This window comes from Sturnira hondurensis, unplaced genomic scaffold, assembly GCF_014824575.4.
Source record: "Sturnira hondurensis isolate 20B ecotype Veracruz unplaced genomic scaffold, ASM1482457v3 Scaffold0019978, whole genome shotgun sequence".
Lineage (NCBI taxonomy): Eukaryota > Metazoa > Chordata > Mammalia > Chiroptera > Phyllostomidae > Sturnira > Sturnira hondurensis.
Genome location: NW_028092609.1, coordinates 4743 through 24148, shown reverse-complemented (window position 1 = coordinate 24148; position 19406 = coordinate 4743). Strand labels below are relative to the sequence as shown.

General features: G+C 50.1%; 1 protein-coding gene and 1 pseudogene across 2 annotated transcripts in view; both read left to right on the top strand.

Moving 5' to 3' along the window:
* POLDIP3 (DNA polymerase delta interacting protein 3) overlaps positions 1-16499 on the top strand; it is a 28334-nt gene extending 11835 nt beyond the window's left edge. The window contains exons 2-9 of one of the 2 annotated variants that reach the window (XM_037028494.1): positions 52-442; positions 1170-1256; positions 2577-2669; positions 4401-4580; positions 5120-5197; positions 7496-7625; positions 13279-13345; positions 14280-16497. In XM_037028494.1, the coding sequence (XP_036884389.1) occupies positions 52-442; positions 1170-1256; positions 2577-2669; positions 4401-4580; positions 5120-5197; positions 7496-7625; positions 13279-13345; positions 14280-14457 (1204 nt within the window). In that variant the 3' untranslated portion in view covers positions 14458-16497. Of the gene's footprint in view, positions 1-51; positions 443-1169; positions 1257-2576; positions 2670-4400; positions 4581-5119; positions 5198-7495; positions 7626-13278; positions 13346-14279 lie in introns of both variants that reach the window. The other variant, XM_037028495.1, reaches the window with a different exon arrangement.
* Positions 16500-17853: 1354 nt separating this feature from the next.
* On the top strand, positions 17854-18534 carry LOC118974936 (60S ribosomal protein L35-like; annotated as a pseudogene).
* The last annotated feature ends 872 nt before the right edge of the window (positions 18535-19406 follow it).

The window sequence follows — 19406 nt, the reverse complement described above, 5'->3', positions numbered from 1 at the left end:
CTCCAGCTATTGATATCCAGATCCACTTAATATTGCAATTTTTATTTGTAGGCTCAATGTCAGGCCAGGAGTTGGAGGGGTTCGATCTCACATTGGGATCCAGCAGAGCTTTGTCAGCCAGCCAGCACGCACAGCCACCTTCCAGCAGAGGTTTGACGCTCGGCAGAAAATTGGCCTTTCGGATGCTCGGCTCAAGCTGGGAGTCAAAGATGCCCGGGAAAAGCTTTTGCAGAAAGATGCCCGTTTCCGGATCAAAGGGAAAGTACAGGATGCCAGAGAGATGCTGAACTCCCGCAAGCAGCAGGGCACAGTGCCCCCAAAGCCCCACCAGGTAACTGATGCCCGGGAGAAGCTCAGCTTGAAGCGGAGTTCCCCTGCTGCCTTCATGAATCCCCCTGTCGGGACAGTGACCCCAGCTCTGAAGCTCACTAAAACCATCCAGGTATGTGTGGCTCTTGTCATGAATTCCTGGAAGCCAGTGATAACTAGATTCCGGCAGGGAGCAGGGGTCGGGAGCATTTGGGTGAGGTGACAGCTCCCCCAAGTCTTTGTATAGTAACCATATGAGGAAGGCAAGGTATTAACCCAGTTTTATATAAAAGAGGGGGACGTCCAGAGAAACGAAGTCACATTCTCAACTGAGGTGGTTGGGGAGGGAAGACAAGGGAAGGGACAGAACTTTTGTTGAGCATGTGCTAGGTAGCAGGCCCTTAACGTGTGTGACCTTACGTATTCCTCACGGCCACCCTGAGGTTATTATCCCAGCTTTATTAAAGAACCTCAGTCTCAGAGATGTCAATTACTATGGCCAGAGTTACACAGCTAGTCATTGGGAGGACCTGGCTCCTCGTGCTTTGCCCTGGCCACTTGCACAGCCACCGCCCCAAAGGGAATGGAGACAATATCAGTATCATTTCATCTTCACAACAACATTGGTAATGGGCATAGCAGCAGGCAGTGTTCCTTGAGCCAGGTTCATTGAGCCCTGCTCATGCATAATCACCTGCTCTGTGAGACGACAGGTCTTCCTGTCACTCTCCTTCTTTGGGTATGAGGCACTCTGCAGGGCCTTTTACCAAGGACCAAAACCGAGTGTCCCTTGTATTCCAAGTTCAGTGATCGTGCACGTGGATCCTGTGGTATGAATTATGACCAGTGGGTGTTTCTAGGTTCCACAGCAGAAGGCCATGACCCCACCCCATGCCCATTCTGCTGGAATGAGGATTAATGTCGTCAATCATCACCAGTCCAAACAGGTAGAATGTGAGTGTGTGTCCTGTGTGGATGTGTGCAGATGTGAGCACAGGCATGTGTTTGATTGGGCCTGATGGGTGGGTTAACTGATGCCTGGCCCGAGGTTCACAATTAGAAGAATTGGGGTGGGGTTACATTTGACTTTTTGTGTTTTATGTGTCTTAAGAAGTTTTGTGCCCTGGCCAGTGTAGCTCAGTGGATTGAGCACAGGCTGCAAACGAAAGGATCGTTGGTTCGATTCCCAGTTGAGGCACATCCTTGGGTTATGGGCCAGGTCCCCAGTGGGGGCCATGTGACAACCACACATTGATGTTTCTTTCCCACTCTTTCTCCCTCCCTTCTCCTCTCTCTAAAAATAAGTAAATAAAAAATCTTTTTAAAAAAAGAAATTTCATAAGTGGAGAGGGACAGAGAGGCAAATTGAAAGCATACACCATATCTTCGAACTATAGGATGCACCCCCCAAATTTGGGAGGAAAGGGGTGCAGCCTATAGTCCGAATGTAGCTTTACATTTACGTTGGTGAAATATTTATGTTGTTAAGTATTTTACCATATTTTTCTTCAAAAATTTTTCCCAATTTTCCTCTAAAATCTGGGTGCCTCTTATGGTGTGAAAAATGTGCTATATTTTTAATTAATATGTGCTTAATACAAAAAATTTACAAAATAGAAAAAAATTTAGTAGAATAAGATCCTTGTGCTCCTGCTCTCCAAAGCCAACTGTTGACATTCTGGCCTGATTCCTTCTTGGTTTTTAAATGCCGTTCTTAGTTAATTGACACGTAGTTGTCAATTATAATTGTGGTTATATTCTTAATTTCATTTTGTGTCATTCTTTTTTCACTTTATAAGTCAGGCATTTGTCTGTGATTCACATTTACTGTAAGTGGCATTTGTAATAACTGCACAATCCACTGAGTTGACGCTCCAGTTGATTTATACCATTTTACTGTACTTTTCACTGTTACAAATTCTCTGAACATCTTTGTGGATAATGCCTTTTCTAGGGTTTAGGCTTATTTCTGTAGATCACATTGCCTGGGGTGGGCTTTTCAAGCCAAAGGATATAAGTAGATATTTTGGGGACTCTTCCTAGCCATTGTCCACTTGTAGAAAGATACTTCTGATGTACCTGGAAGTTGCAGCCCTTCCATCAGGCCCTCGTGGGTGGGGAGCCACCTGTCAGGATGTGAGTCCCAGCGTCCTCAGGTGCCCCTGCCCCTCCACCTCAGTCACTCCAGCATCTTCTCCCTGCTGCCCTTGCTCCAGACCTCGGTTGGTGCCCACGTGCCCCTGTAGCTTGTATTTCTCTGTTCTCAGAATGTGTATGACCTGGATGAAGATGATGACATGGCGGCTCCCATTCCGAGTAAGATGAAATTTGCCGTCTCGGGCAGCTTTCTCCACCATGTGGTAGGGCATTTTACATGTTTCATATGCTCGCTGTGTGCGTCTGGTTGGGTGGAGGGTAGAAGTGGTGGGAAGTAGGCTTTTCAGCTCGGGAATATTTCTTCATTTGGGTCTTAGGATTTTCAGAATGAACTAGTCCAACCCCTCATTCTATAAATGCTGAGACTAGGGGATCTAGTGATTTGTTTAAGGTCCCACAACTAGGTCTGAGACCCTTTGGGAGAAATGTTAATGACCCCACAGGGGGTTCTTTTATTTCTGACAGAACAAGCTACGTGTTCCCCTTTCCTCCATGGTCATCAGCTCTGACCCCATTCCTAAATCTGGATTCCCTTGGTTAGTATGGTAACAAAATACCTGAACCTTACTGGTGGGTTCCACCAGGTACAGCCTGCTTGCAGGGAAAGTTTGATAGACTAGGATACTGGTCAGATACCGTGCAGGGAAGGAGATCACGACATGGGGAAAATACGGGAGGTCTTTGCAGACAGGGAGGCCTGGGGGCATACAAACCAAGTGCCTTTATTTTGTTCCCGGGCCCAGAGATTCCGTTTTGGTCACTGCACTGAATGTATGGACCAGTTTCCTGATTATCAGTGAATCTCTATAAGTGGTGTGTGAAGGTGAACAATGCCAGTATCTTACAGAGGGGCTGGCCTTTCCCGTAATTAGACTGCTGGGCCTGCTGTAGAGGGATCTGGCTCAGTAACTAACCCTCATTGAGGTCCCTGAAATGCATGTTTCTTGTAACCCATCTAAGCCGCCTCCCCCCCTGCTGTGAGATAGGCGCCACTACTGCCCTATGCTAGCGGGAGGGCCAGGCACAGGCAGGTCAAATAAACCTGCTCACTGTCACCCAGCTTGTAAGGGGGGAGTCTAGGAATTCGGGCGTAAGCAGTTCTGCTCCTGGGCCATGAGTGTGACCACTGCCCTGCACCGGCTCTCGAAACCAAGAAAGTGGCTCGAGGGAAGTGGAGCCCAGCCAGGGAGCACGGGTTATCTAAAGCTGGAGAAACTGGTGAATCGACCCTGTGCCATAGTCTTAGCAGCTTCACTCCTTTCCCTCCCCGAGTCAGTGCCTGCTAGACACCACCCTTAGTCAGCAAGACCACCTGCCACTTCTGCCTTGTGCGCCTTTTTCCTCGGACACATTAGTACCAGGGACTTTATTGCTTTATATTCCTGAGGGACCAGACCCCCAGCTAGGGGTTGCGGGGGGAGGGAATGAACTATGTCTGCTGGTCTCCATGTGCAGACTTTGCCAGTGTGTCTTTGACAGTCTGGGAGCTGCTAGGGCCAGACCTGCATGTGGTGGTGCCTCTGGGTGGCCAGACAAGGACCAGAAAGCTGGGAGTTACGCCTGGAGCTGATGATCATTGTGATAGAAACACATGTGGGAACACACTTGACCCCAAGCTTTGGCCTTCTCACCAGCCCCAATTGTTGGGGTTTTAAAGTCTAAACAGTATGTGTGAGCCTGTGGGTCCTGGGGGGTGCTGTATGGAAGCTTTTTGCCAAGGGCTTCTAACCCTGGAAAGTGGCTTCCGTGGGCGTGTGTGCAGGTTGTGTTTTTCTCCCCTCCCACCCCTTCCCTGTGGGATGTCGCTGGCAGCCCTCTGGCTGTAGGCCACTGGTAGAATTGGGAAGCTGGGAGGCCTCGGGTGGAGCTTGTCAGCCCCTCGCTGGGCATCCAGGTTGCCAGCCTCTCAAGTGGCTGTCTGCTTCTTTGTGTAGGCTGGGCTGAACAGTTCCAAGCTTTCCGTATCCAAGGCCCCCCCTCTCACCAAAGTGGTTCAGAATGATGCCTATACAGCACCTGCTCTCCCTTCCTCGGTTCGAACAAAAGCCTTGACCACCATGTCCAGGACACTAGTGAACAAGGAGGATTCCCCCAAAGAGCCGCCGCCTGCTGAGGTGAGGTGAAGGTGAAGGAGAGGCAGTGGCCGCGGCAGTTGGCCTGTGCTGGGTGGGCAGTGTGCTCTGTTTGCCCTGCTGCGTTCTCACCGCTCTCTGAGGCGGGCATTGCCACCCCCTTTACAAATGAGCAAAACAAAGACTCAGCGGTCCGTGCACGCAAAGCGCTTGCAGACGAGTGGGGAAGACAGAGGCTTGGACAGAGCACTGTGTCTCCTGACACAACAGTTGTGCCTAGGAGAGCTACCGGGGACACTGAGGACAGAGCAGCTAATTCCACTGGGCACATCTGGGAAGGTGTTAGGGATCGGATCCTGTCTGGGCTGGGTGGGTCTTGAAATGGGGGTGGCATTCCAGGCAGAGAGGCTCAGAGGCCTGAAAGGCGGCCCAGAACATTTGGGAAACAAGAGGCTCTGTCCCTTTGCATTGGGGTTTGGGGACATATTGGGTGGTGGGCCCTCCGGGCCACTGGCCTGGGTTGAGGTCTGCTGTTGGAGCAGCTTTTCTCTGCCTTCTGGTAACACGCTTGTCTGTGGCAGCCTATCCTCAGCCCTTTGGAGGGCACCAAGATGACTGTGAATAACCTGCACCCTAGAGTCACCGAGGAGGACATCGTTGTGAGTATTTTGCCCTCCCAGAATTTGACTGCTATGTCAGGGATCCCCAAGGCCCCCGCCAGGTTCCGATTCTGACAGTACTCAGCACGGAGTCATATCAGGGCTAAGATTTATTACAGGACACAAAGCAATATCAGCAAAGGGAAAAAGGGTTCGTGGGCAAAGGCCTGGGGACACTAGGCACAACCTTCTAGAGTCCTCTCCCAGTGGAGTCACACCGGATGCACTTTATTCCCCCAGCAGTGAGTCCTGATGATATGTGTGAGTTAGAGAAGCCAATTAGAGACTCGGTGCCCAGGGTTTTCATCTGGGACTGGTCACACAGGCACCCTCTGCCTGGCACACACCAAAACTCCAGGCTCCCGGGAGGAAAGCAGGCATTCAGCACGAACCACAGCTCAGGCCCCGTGAACTGCTCTTGTCAGAGCGGCGGGAGCCCTCCCAGAATCCCAGTTCCCAGACGCCAGCCACGGGCCAGCCTTGGAAGCAGGCCTTTTAGGGGGTATCACTCATGGGGCTGTGTTAGCTTTTTGTGCCACTTCTGCACCAGGGCCTGGGCTCATGCCGGGATGTGTCCCAAGTGGGCTCCTTTGGTCCTGGGGCATCCACTAGTGGCTCCTGTTTTCCTGAGTCTTCAGAACTTTTGCCTCCTCCAGGGATTTCACACGATGATTCCAGAGGAAAAGAAGTGAGATGGACTGGTGTTACCTGGTGGCTGACCCCTCTGGGTTGCCCTCCTGGTCCATCCTGTCCCACCCCTTGGTAGTCACAGGCAAAACCCAATTCAGGTGCCTGGTGAGCAGGGACCCAGATCCAGCCAGGATTTCTTTTCAATCCCATTCTCACTCAGGCACCCAGAAAAGCTGTTAGTTTAGAAACCCAGGTACCCTTTTAACTCTGAGCTGTCAGATCACAAAAAGAACACAACTAAAGACTCCAGCTTTACCCTGCAGGCGAACCCAGGGTCTGGAACGGCCCACACCGGCCACTATGTTGGTTAATGGTTCTGTGGGACACACAGATGCCGTGTGGTTGCTGTTAGGGCTCAGCAGGCACTGCAGTGAGCAGGCATGTGGGAATGGGGTGGTGGCCAGTTTTGGGTAATACTTGGCAGGCGATAAAGAACTAAAGCAGTTTTTTCCTGATTGTAAAAGTAGTAATACCTACCATCTATTGAGTACTTACTATGTACCAGGCACTTTGTACGCAGAATCTTTGAAAATACAGAATAGTGGAGAAACTAATTGTCTCTAAGATCACTCAGTGAAAACTGCCGATAACAGTCATCCTCACTTCTTTTCTACCCAAATAGGTCATGCTAAAAGAAAGACAGTAGTAAAATTGGGATCGTACCCAACTCAGTTCCATGTGTTGATTTTAATATTTGTTTGTTCTCTCCTTTATGATTAAAAACAAATTGAGTCTCTGTCCTCCTAACAGCCTTGCAAAGGGCGGTGGCGGTGAAGAAAAGGCTTGGGTATTAGCCTCTTGCTCTGTCTGTATGTTGTATTCCCTTTCTGGCCTCAGTCTCCTGGGCTGTAAAATGAAGAGGGATTAGAGTAAAGAGGAAGACAGTATGTACCCAAAGCACTCCCTTAACAATGATTTCAGCTAAGCCGTACAGCACCCTGGAAGGTAGGCTAGACCGGTCCTTTTCGGGAGAGAAAACATCACAGAGGTTAGTGACTTGCTAGAGCCATGGGTTGCACAGCCCAGGGGAGGCAGGTCCCGGAGACAAAACCGGGGTCAGTCTGACTGAGGGTGCCCAGCCAGCCTGGTTTTACTCTCTCCTGGTCAGCACTGAAAGTCCTCTGTCCTAGGAATGTCCTCAAGCTGGGACAGTTGATCCCTCTCTAGAGGGAACTGCAAAACTTAATTTCTGACAAATTGCTGTGCATCGTACTAGCCACTGCCTTTGAAAAGCCTACACACTCATTCTCAGGACAGAGCCCTCTGAGAACTCTCCATCACTGTTACCCCGTGAAGGAGGGAAGTGGGCACTGAGGTGGGGGGACCTCAGGGGGCACTTACTGAAGGCCACAGGGACTCCACAGCTTGTAAGCTCAGGCCTGTTTCTCACTGCCAGCATAGTTTCTCCCCTCTTCTGGTCCGTGCTGAGGCCTGTGGATGTCCCAGGAAGACCACCTAAAGGGAAGCCTCCCTGAAATCCTGGGCACGAGGTGTGTTTAGCTGTAGTGTGGACACCAGTCAACCCGGAGCCCTCAGAATGTATGGCAGGGAGGCAGCAGGATGACAGCCCGAAATTCTCCCCCAACCCTAACTTCTTTATCTTTGCAGGAGCTTTTCTGTGTATGTGGAGCCCTGAAGCGGGCTCGGCTAGTCCATCCCGGGGTAGCGGAGGTGGTTTTTGTAAAGAAGGATGATGCCATCACTGCATATAAGAAATACAACAACCGGTGTCTGGACGGTAAGTCTGGGAGCGGGCAGCTGCTTCACCTTCCCACTCCTCATTGCTGACTGTCAGGCGGCAGCCTTCTGAACAGGCCCTCCTTTGAGCTGGGTGGGAGGGCATCCGGGTGTAGTCGCCCCTCTGGGGCCTTCTGTACACCAAGACCGGGCGGGGAGGTACAGTTTTTGGATGGTGCTGAGCTGCCAGCTGCCTGTCCCACGGGGCCCCGGGTGCTCACTCAGCCCTAGCACCTCAGCTGGCCAGCAGGGAAGCACCATTTCTCTGTGGATGGTTCTCTTAATGAGTCTTGGCAAGTATACCAAATGCCATAGCCTCCCCCTTCCACATACTGGTTTGCTCACTGCTAGGACACAGGCTCCTTAATGGCCTAGAGCCTCAACTGAATGTTGGCACCTGGGTGAGCTATGCTTTTGATGAGTAAATTTCCCTGAACTCAGATCCCCGTTGCTCATCTCAGGAGAGCCTGTACAGAGCTCGTGTGCCCTGCTCCTCCTGCCGGTCCCTTGTTCTTTCAGTGTTTGTTGGGGGCCTGCTGTGGAGCAAGGCCCTGTGGTAGCAGTGGAGGGACAGAAACCAGTAACACGGTCCGCGGGGTTTTGCTTCGCACAGCCCTCATGACTAATGATGTTGAGCATTTTTATGTGCTTTTTGACCATTTGTGTATCTGCTACGTTTTTTTGTTCTTTTAGAGAATAAAGGATTTTTTCATGTATTTTATTGATTATGCTATTACAGTTGTCCCATTTTTTTCCTCCCCTCCATTCCCCTCTGCCCAGCGCCATCCCTCACCAGCATTGCCCCACCCCACCCTTAGTTTATTCATGTCCATGGGTCATTCATGTAAGTTCTTTGGCTTCTCCATTTCTGATACTGTTCTTAACCTGCCCCTGTCTATTTTGTACCTACCATTTATGCTTCTTATTCCCTGTACCTCCCTCCCATTCTTCCTCCTTCCCCTCCCCACTGATAACCCTCCATGTGATCTCCATTTCTGTGATTCTGTGCCTGTCCTAGTCGTTTGCTTAGTTCGTTCTTGTCTTTGTTTTTAGGTTCAGTCGTTGATAGTTGTGAATTTGTTGTTATGTTACTGCTCATAGTTTTGGTCTTCTTTTTCTTGGATAAGTCCCTTTCACATTTCCCATAACAAGGGCTTGGTGATGAACTCCTTTAAAAGCTTGACCTTATCTGGGAAGCACTTTACCCGCCCTCCCTTTCTAAAGGATAGCTTTGCTGGACAGAGCAATCTCGGATGTAGGTCCTTGCCTTGCATGACTTTGAGTACTTCCTTCCAGCCCCTTCTTGCCTGCAAAGTTTCTTTTGAGAACTCAGCTGAGAGTCTTACGGGAACTCCTTTGTAGGTAACTGTCCCCGTTTCTCTTGCTGCTTTTAAGGTTCTCTGCTTATCTTTCATCTTGGGTAATGTAATTACAATGTGCCTTAGTGGGTGCTTCCTTGGGTCCAACTTCTTTGGGACTCTCTGAGCTTCCTGGACTTCCTGGAAGTCTGTTTCCTTTGCCAGACTGGGGCAGTTCTCCTTCATGGTTTGTTCAAATACGTTTTCAGTTTCTTGCTCTTCCTCTTCTCCTTCTGGCACCCCGATGATTGGGTGTTGGAACGTTTAGCCTCTCCTCATTTTTTGAATTTTTGTTTCTTCATTCTGTTCTGGTTGAAGGTTTATTTCTTCCTCCTGCTCCAAATCGTTGATTGAATCCCAGTTTCCTTCCCTTCACTGTCGGTTCCCTGTGTAATTTCCTTTATTTCACTTTGCATAGCCTTCGCATCTTCCTCTCTTTTCTTCCTGAGCCAACCATACTCAACCATGTCTGTGAGCATCCTGACTACCAGTGTTTTGAACTCTGCACCTGACAGGTTGGCTCTCTCTTCCTCGCTTAGTTGTATTTTTGGAGCTTTGACCTGCTCTTTTATTTGGGCCAAATTTCTTTGTGTGGGCTGGCCTGTTAGGTTGTAAGGGGCAGAGCCCTGGGTATTTGCCAGGGCGGGGCAACCCAGGTTGCTGGGTTGTGGCACTGTATGTGGGGGAGGGGTCCCAGAGGAAACAGCGCTGCTCACTTGGCTCTGGACCAGTTTTCAGCCACTTCTCCCCCTTCCCACAAGCAAACTGGGCCCTTCTGGTGCCGATTCCAGGTGTGTGAGCTTGTGTCTGTTCTAGGACCCTGTGGGTCTCTCCAGTGAACTCTCCTGTGAGACTGGGAGTTTGTCTCGCCACCGCAGCCCCCATAGGTTCTTACAGCCAGTGGGTTTGAGGCTCCCTTTCCTGTCTGCTGGAACCCTGGGTTGCACGGTCTGTCTCACTCCCCAGTTGTTCCACACACGAATGTGGGACGGCGTCGTCTGCCAGCTGCCACCTCACCCTCCCAGTCCTCCTCCCAGCTGCCCGTCTTTGCCCCTCCTACCAGTCTGGATGAATGTTTCTTCTGTAGTTCCCTTGGCTGTCGGACTTCCATGCAGTTTGATTTTCTGGCAGTTCTGGTTGTTTTTTCTTTTAAATTCTTTTTGTCCTTCTTTTGGTTAGGCAAGGAGACAAAGTATCTCTATGCCTCCATCTTGGCCAGAAGTAGCTATTTATTTTTAAAGAAAGAGGGCCCTGACTGGTGTAGCTCAGTGGATTGAGCGCAGGTTGAGAACCAAAGGGTCGCTGGTTCGATTCCCAGTCAGTGCACGTGCCTGGGTTGCAGGCCAGGTCCCCCATGAGGGCCACGTGAGAGGCAACCACACATTAATGTTTCTTTCCCTCTCTTTCTCCCTCCCTTCCTTCTCTCTAAAAAAATAAATTTAAAAAAATAAGAAGAAAGAGGAAGGGAGGGAGAAAGACAGAGTGAAATATCGATGTGCAAGAAAGAAACAAACATCAATTGATTGTTTGTTGCATGCCCCAAACTGGGGACCTGGCCCACAACCCTGGCATGTGCCCTGACTGAGAATTGAACCAGAGACCCTTTGGTTTGCAGGCCAGTGCTCAGTCCACTGAGCCACACCATCCAAGGCATTTCTGTGTCTTCTTCGGAGAAACAGAGTCTTTGCTCACTTTTTTAAAAAGTTCTTGTTTTTATTTTTTGATTGAGCGCAGAGAGAAGGGAATGGGGGGTGGGGATAAAGAGTGAAAAAAACTGATGTGAGAGAAGAACATCAATCAGTTTCCTCCTACACATGCCCCAACTGGGGGCTGAACCTGCAACCAGAGCATGTGCCCTGGGTGGGAATAGAATCTGTGGGCCCTTGGTGTGCGGATGACACTCAGCGAAGTGTGTGACACTCAGTGATGTGTGTGACACTCTAATGTGACACTCAGCGATGACACTCACTGAGCCACACTAGACAGGGCTCTTTGCTCACATCTTAAGTGGACTTTTTTCTGGAGCTATCAGAATATTTTATACATTTTTTAAAAAAATCTTATTGATTGATTGATTGATTTGAGAGAAGGGAAGGCGAGGGGGAGAGACAGGCATTAATTTGTTGTTCCACTTACATTTTCATTCATTGGATGGTTCTTGTCTGTGAACTGACTGAGGATTGAATCCACAACCTTGGCATATTGGGAGTTCTTTATGTATTCTTCATATGAGTCTCTTAGACAAATGGTTTGTCAGTATTTTCTCCGATAAAAGTAGTGTGTCTTTTCACTCCTCGTTTTAAAGTGTGCACTTAGAGTGATGTGTTTTCCTCTAAGCACTGCGTCGGCCACATCCCGTAAGTTTTGATATGCTGTGCCTTTATTTTCATTCATCTCAAAGTGATTTCAGATTTCTTTTGTGATTTTTTTCTTTGAGTCATTGGTTATTTAGGATTGTTTTGTTTTATTGCCACATGTTTGCAAATTTCCCAGATTATCTTGTGAGTATTACGGACAGTGTATATTTTGTTCTGTTGGGTAGACATCTGCTGGGCCTGGTTAGTTTGTGATGTTATTCGAGTCTTCTGTTTCTTTGCTGCTCTTCTGCCTGGTGGTTCTACCCATTACTAAACACAGAGCATGGAAACCTTCAGCTGTCGTGTGTTACTTCCCCTTTCGCTTCCGTTAGCTTTTGCTTCGTGTATTTGAGGCTGTTATTAGTTGAGTGTCTGTTTATAATTGTTCTGATTGTTTCCCTCCTAATAGATTCACCCTTTTATCGGAAAGCATCCCTCCCCTTCCTTAGGGTTGCAACTTGGGTGCTATGTCTTCCTTTACTTTCAACCTTTTGTGTTTTTTGAATCCAAAATGTGTCTTCTGTAGAGAGAACGTATCAGAATTCATTTCAGATTAATACTTAGTTCCAGTGAGAGAGGGTGTCACTTCTTCATGGTTCCATCCCCTCTCTTTGTGCTGCCGTTCCTTTGGGCAGGGGTTGGGTGGTTTGTTTTTTCAGGAGAGTAAAGTTTTTATTCACTCTCCAAGAAAGGAGAGGGGCATGGTTGTGGAGAGATGCATTGAGGGGTTGGAGCTTTGAGCTTTTATTGGATTATAATTTGATTTAAAAGGGTGGGGGATTGTTCTTGTGTGGCCCCTGGGCTGTTGTGCTATTGTGACATGAGGCTGCAGTTTGGTTCATTGTTATTTTCTGCCTGTGGCTGTAGGGAGAGGTAAGTTCTGTTCTTGTTTCCAGTAATTTCCAGGCTGATCGCTGGCTGCGAAGGTGGGTGAGGAGGCAGCTGTCTCGGGGTCCAGAGAGACAGGAGGGTCGTAGTCCTCTCTCTGACCCTCCCAGAGACAGGGCTGGGGGCAGCCCGGCTGCGCCTCCGCAGCCCACTGCTGCCCTAGTCACCACTCTCAGGAGGACAGAGGAGAGGGAGCAATAGCGAGTACCCCTATTTGGGCCACCAGAATGTTCGGGCGGTTGGTGAAGAGGGTTGGGAAAGCATTCACAAAGGGAAGAAGGCATGGAGAGTAAAGGTTTTATTCACTCTCCAAGAGAGGAGAGGGACATGGTGTGGAGAGATACAGTAGCCTGTTGGGCTTCTTTCAGTGTTTGAAAATTTTCCCAAAAAAGCCCCGGCTTGTGTGGCTCAGTGGATTGAGCACTGGCCTGCAAACTGAAGGATCACTGTTCGATCCCCAGTCAGGGCACATGCCTGGGTTGCAGGCCAGGTCCACAGTGGGGGCACGTGAGAAGCAACCACACACTGATGTTTCTCTCCCTCTCTCTCTCCCTCCCCCTCTCTCTAAAAATAAATAAAATCTTTTAAAATTTTTATCTTATTGTTATTCTCCTGATCACATTTTGTATACAGTGGGAGTGTAGTACTCAGTACAATTAATCTTTCATGACCAAAGTGGAAGTCTGGACATACACTTTTGAATCCTCTTTTCACTTAATTTCATACATAAACACTTCCTGTACTGATTGCTACATGAATAAGGTTGGATGCTGTTACACTGAGCCCACTTTCTCCCTCTCCCACTCTGCTCCCCTCCTATGTGAAGTGAGGTCTATTGCCACTTTGCTTCTCGGTGCCGTCATTGCCAAGGTTTCGTGGACCTCACCCCCTGGGGTTTTCTGCTGCAGCCTGGCAGCCGTGTCCCCATTGTGGAGCCAGGGCTGCCGGTGGTGGGTGTGTTGGCTCTGGTGCTGACAGGGGCAGCTCTGTCCTTTCATGCGAGGAGCTGTGGTCTCATGGCAGAGCCTTTTTTTGTTTGTTTGTTTTTCAGGGCAGCCAATGAAGTGCAACCTTCACATGAACGGGAACGTCATCACCTCAGACCAGCCCATCCTGCTGTAAGTTCCAGAGGCAGCGGTGCTGGGAGGGGGCTTTCTCCCTGCTTGCTCTGCAGGATGGCCTCTTTGTCCGAGGGGTAAATTGCCTGTATCACAGCCCCACGCAGTCTAGTTCCTGTGCTCCGAGGGCAGTCAGTCAGCCAGGGTGCTTAGATTTGTACAAAGTGGCTCGTCTCATTACTGCCACAGGGGATTGGCCTCAGAGGCTGCGGTTAAGACCTGTTCCCAGCCTAGTAATCTAGAAACATCTGAGAAGAAAGTGGAGAGTAAGCCAGATGTGTCCCTCTTTGCAAAATTGGGTGCATTGTCCAAGGGAACGGAGAGTCCCACCTCCTGTGGTTCACTTTGCTGAGCCAGTGCTGCTTGCTGCCCCTCGGCTTGTGCACGTGCCTGGCCCGGGACAGAGATGCGTGGAATGTCTAGGCTGACAGGACGTCCTTTGTGGGGAGACCGAGACCCAGGGAGGGTGTTGGACTAGCCAAGGTGGGCGAGGCCCTGCAGAGCAGGCCTGAAAGAGACTGCAGTTTAGAAAGACCAAAATTTGGGCCTTGGATATTGAATTGTGTAATTTGGACAAGTTTCTTAAACTTGTATTCCAGAACTGAGTTGTATTCTGAAAAGTGTGTCTCCTATGGCTTAGTAGGTTTGGGGACCACAGGGCTAAGCAGGGTTAAATTGATTTCTTTGCTTCAGGACTGCTCAGCATGTTTAATGTGCTGGGGGGGGTGTGGCCCTCCCTGAGGGACATGCGTTGCTTTCTACACCTACAACCCACGGCCCCCCGTAGGCTGCCTCTCGGTTTTCTCAGCGAGGAGGAGAGGTTTGTAGGCTTGTTACAGATGAAATAGATAAAGGGATACAGAAAACTTGTAACAGATGCTCAATAAGTGGGGGAAAACTGACAAGGGTTTTGACTCTTCACTGCTCTCCACAGACGGCTGAGCGACAGCCCCTCAGTGAAAAAAGAGAGCGAGCTTCCTCGCAGGGTGAACTCTGCCACCTCATCCCACCCTCCTGCCGAAGTGGACCCGGACACCATCCTGAAGGCTCTCTTCAAGTCCTCGGGGGCCTCCACGACCCCACAGCCCACAGAGTTCAAGATCAAACTCTGAGTAGGGAGTCAGGCAGCCAGACGGGGCGCAGAGGAGAGCAACTCTGCTTCCTAAAGCAATGCTGGTGACCGGTGGGCCGTGGGGCTGGAGCCCCTAGCAGGGGGTAGAGAGCTTCCTCGCTGGACGGGACTGCCTTTCTGTGACGTGTTCTCCCTGTGCTCCGTGTACGTTAACATTCCCTGTAGTGTGTTTCTTCTCCCTCCACCTTCTCACCAAGGGAGGTTCGTGTTGCTCAGAGTGTCTCTCCTACTGACCTCGGCCCCAAACTGATTTCTTACCTGGAAATACGTCCTAAATTCTCTGTGTGGCTTTCTTGTGGCTCTGTGGCATATGGGGCAGGGGCTATTCAAAGGACACTCCTTTTTCCAGTGGTAGGGGCTTGCCTTCATTTCTATTTTTTACCTTTGCAAACAAAATGGAGAATGGAAGCCTCTGCCATCCTGATGGGAGCCAGGTCAGCTCCAGAGCTGGGCCACTAACCTGCCTGATCAGTGGAGGTGGCTGGCATGGGCATCAGCTCACAGGCCTCTCGGCCTCTCAGTACATTGTGGTCTGCGGAGGGCCCTGCTGGTGAGGGTGGTGGTGTGGGGGCGCTGCTGCTCTGCTGGGAAGGGGGCACCCCAGCTCTTGGCCTGAGGGTCCATGCTGCCTCAGGCAATACCCGAGGTAGTCCCTGGGTCACATCTCCCTTTCTCACTGGGTATGTCAAGTAGGGCCCCCGTCCCCACCAGCTCTCGTGGCCTCTGGTGGTCACTGCTGAGAGGATTTGCGTTGCTGGTCCTTCAAGTTTTACTAGCCTACTGCTGATCACATCCTGATTTTGTTTTCCCTTAGTTCTGTGATGTGGGGTTTGGAGGGTTACTGGAAGGGGAGACGTTGGCTTGCTCCTGGCGCTTTCTTTCTGGCCTTGGATATCTATAGGACGATAGCTAGGGGTGCTGGGAGCAAATGTGATCGTGACCACCGAGGGACACAATCTCCATTATTATAAGTGACCCGTCTGTCGGTGACCAGAGAGAGATTTTCCTGCCTTGGCAACAGCGGGGAGGGGGACCGTGGGTGGTGAGGGGGGATTGAGAGAGTAAAGCAACCCTTCCAGGCAGACGGTGGATCAGTCCCTCAGCACGATTCCAGGAGCCGAGCAGGACCCCGGGCAGCTCCGACAGTATTGTTCCAGAGCCATCGTCTGCCTCCCACCAGTTTTTCTGGACTGTAAAGGGAGTCCAAGCTGACAAAGCCAGAGAGAGTTGGGGAATGGGGTTCTGGGAGCTTTGCAGAGTCAGCAGCAAGTTTTGTGAAAGGCACAAGCCTTAAAAAAGGGGCCGAGGCACTAAGAACCTCCGTTTGGGGCCAGCCCAGTGAAGAAAAACCTGGATGGTCGTGTTTCCACAGAGGGAAATCTGTCAGGCAGGAAAGACCCGGGGTTTGAGCCCACCCTCCAGCTTCGAGGTTGCCCAGGCCAGTCCGAGGAATGTGCCTGGTGGTGCTCCACTTCCCTGTTCTTAGAGAGCGCAGGTTTTGTTCCTTTCTTCCCTGTTGGATGGGTGTACATTTAATTCTCAGCAGCTGGAAGACATTCCTCCTACACTACCCTGAAACTTCTTGGCCCAGGAGAGCACCCGAGGCAGTAGGACCTGATTTTTCAGGTCCTGAGCCCAGTCTGGCCACGGCTCGGCCACGGCTCGGCCACGGCTCACCCTCGGCTCCAAACAGTGGTGGGAAACATCCTGCCCACCGGTTCTTCCTTCCCCTCCCTCCAGTCCCATGCCAGCTGCTCTGTTGCCAGAGTTCGCTGAGCCAGCTGCAGCCCTGGCCATCTGGACCCGATCCTTGGGACAGCCTGTCTGCCTCCCCTGGTCTGGATGGCATCGTGGAAAAGGGGGAAGAGAAGGCGGTGGGCCAATCCTGTGTCCTTAACTTGCTACTTCCCTACATTTCTCCATCTGTGTCTCTTCTGTTCAAAAGAAGAGGAAGAGGCCTTAAGGGATGGAGGAGATTCTGTTACTTAATACATTTCTGAATAAATGTTTGTTATTCCTACCTCTGAGCTGTTGTTTCTTCAAAGATTTTACTAAGTGGCCTTGTGGTTCTTGGAACCAGAAACAGGCAATGGCCTTTGCATTCACTGGCTCTGGGCTTGGAGTTCCTCACAGCATGCCTGCCCCACCCCTGCCCCAAGTCTGCGCAGCTGAGAAAAGGGGAGGGGCACTGTGGGGGCACAGGGGCTCACAGCCTCCGGGGCCCAGTCCCTCGCTGGGTGCTGGGCATGGTTGGCTCCAGCAGAGCACTGGGCCTGGTCTCACTGGTGCTTTTTGTCTTGGTTTAGAGAAGTTAAACACAGAAATTTAACCTCTTAGGGCAACTATGTATTGGGGAAATTTAATCTTTTTATTGTAGTAAAATACATACACATTGTGTTGACTTAACCATTCTTCAGTACACAGCATTAAATACATGCACATTGTTGTACAAGCCTCACCCCACCCGTCCCTGTGATGCTCTCATCTCACAGAGCTGCCGCTCTGCACCCACTGGGCGCTAACGCCCCATCTTCTGCCGGCCCCTGGCAACCACGCTCGGCTCTCCGTCTTTCCGGTTGTAACTGCTCACAAGGTGTGGCCATGCGTATTTGTCTTTTTCTGGTGGCTGCTTTTCACTTGACATGTCTTCAGGGTTCATCTGTGTGGTAGCGTGTGTCAGAATTTTCTTCCTTTTTAAGGCTGAATAATACTCCATTGTGTCTGAACACATTTTGCTTATCCGGCCATCCATTGAGGGACCTTAGGTTGCTTCTGCATTGCAGCTGTTGTGCCCGCGGTCTACAGATAACTCCTTCAGACCCCACTTCCAACTCCTCCTTGGGGCATTTGCTGTACCCTATGTTGATTTTATTGCTAAGGTTGTGAGGACTCATTGCTCTAATGTTCACGACACTGCACCATTTGGCTTTTCCGAAATGAAACACTTCCACTTCTGGGAAGAGGAAAATGGTCAGGGACCTTAGAACCAAAGGAATGGCCCCCACTGAGTTACCTGGGTTTTGCTTTGGCTTCACGTACCCCAGATTGTGTGCTGGAGAAGCAAGCAAGCAGACAGACAAACACCTCAAGGGCCTGAAAAGGGACAGCAGACTGAGAACCAGCCCAGAGCTTCACCAGCAAAGGCCAACTTGGGAGCCTTGACTTAGGCCTCACTGCTGTGAGATTTGGGGATGCCCCCAAATCTCTCGCTGGGGTGGTGCCAGGCCAAGTGAAAACTGGAACATTAGGTTCATATCAGCAGAGGCCACGTGAGGAGAGGTGAGGCACCCCAGACCCTTCCCACGCAGATGCTAGCAGCAGGCGCCCCTCACCCCACCCAGAAGTCACTAGGAGACACTGCCGCCTGGGTATCAGCATGCCTCGTGAGGAACCCGAACACCCCCGCCACAGACGGTGCGCTGCCGAAGCCCGAGTACCCAAGATGTCCACGCTTCAGGGGAGAATCACTCATACTGAGGACCAGGAAGATGGCAACTTGGAGGAGGAAAGGCAGTTCCCTCAATACGAAAATGTCAGAGATGGTGGAATTACCTGACAAGGATTTAAAAGCAATAATTATAAAAGTGAGTCAAGAAATTATGAACACACTGCAGCTCTCTCTCCTGGCAGGTGGCGGTGGTTCCTTCAGACGTGGCCAAAGTTAAGGCTCGAGACCTTCATGGCAAGGAAGAAGAGGAGCTGCTCAAACAGCTGAACGACCTGAAGGTGGAACTGTCCCAGCTGCGTGTCGCCACAGTGACAGGTGGTGCGGCTTCCAAGCTTTCTAAGACCTGAGTTGTTTGCAAATCCATCACCCATGTTCTCACCATCATTAACCAGACTCAGAGAATCTCAGAAAATTCTACAAGGGCAGGAAGTACAAGCCCCTGGATCTGCGGCCCAAGAAAACATGGGCCATGCGCCGATGGCTGAGCAAGCGTGAAGAGAACTTGAAGACCAAGTAGCAGCAGCAGAAGGAGCGGCTGTACCCACTGCAGAAGTATGCAGTCAAGGCCTGAGCATTGCAGGGTCAATAAAGGACAAACTGGCTCAAAAAGCCCTGGCTGGTGTAGCTCAGTGGATTGAGCATGGGCCTGCGAATCAAGGGATCGCAGTTCGATTCCCAGTCAGGGCACATGCCTGGGTTGTAGGCCAGTTCCCAGCAGGGGACTCACGAGAGGCAACCATACATTGATATTTCTCTCCCTCTCTCCTTCCCTTCCTCTCTAAAGATAAATAAAATATATTTTTTAAAAACAGGCTCAAAAAATTATGAACACACTTCAAACAAGTAAAAAAAAAATCTCAGCAAAGAGGAAATATAAAGAACCATTCTGAGTTGAAAAATAACAGAACAAGAAAAACAATGGAGGAAAAAAACAGTGAACTTAGGTAAAACTATAGGAATTACACAAGCTGAACAGAAATAAAGACCTTCAGGGACCTTTAACTAAAAATCTAAAATCTGTCATCAGTACTAGTAGGAGAGAAAAAAGGAAGAGCTTAAAAAGTTGTAGAAATTTTGGCTATAAACTCCCCAGAAATAGCAAAAGATAACAACCTGCAGATTGAAGAAGCTCAGGGGAACCCATATAAGATAAACCTAAAGAAAGTCCCACCAGGGCCCTGGCTGGCGTAGCTCAGTGGATTGAGTGCGGGCCTGCGAACCAGACAATCGCGGTTCTATTCCCAGTCAGGGCACATACCTGGGTTGCAGGCTGGTTCCTTGCAGGCCAACTACCAGCAGGGGACGCACGAGAGGCAACCATACATTGATGTTTCTCTCCCTCTCTCCTTCCCCTCTAAAGATAAATAAATGAATAAAATCTTTAAAAAAAAAAAGAAAGTCCCACCAGGACACATCATAATCAAACTTATGAAAACTAGAGACAAGAGAATCTTGAAAGCAGCAAGAGAAATGTTGCCTTA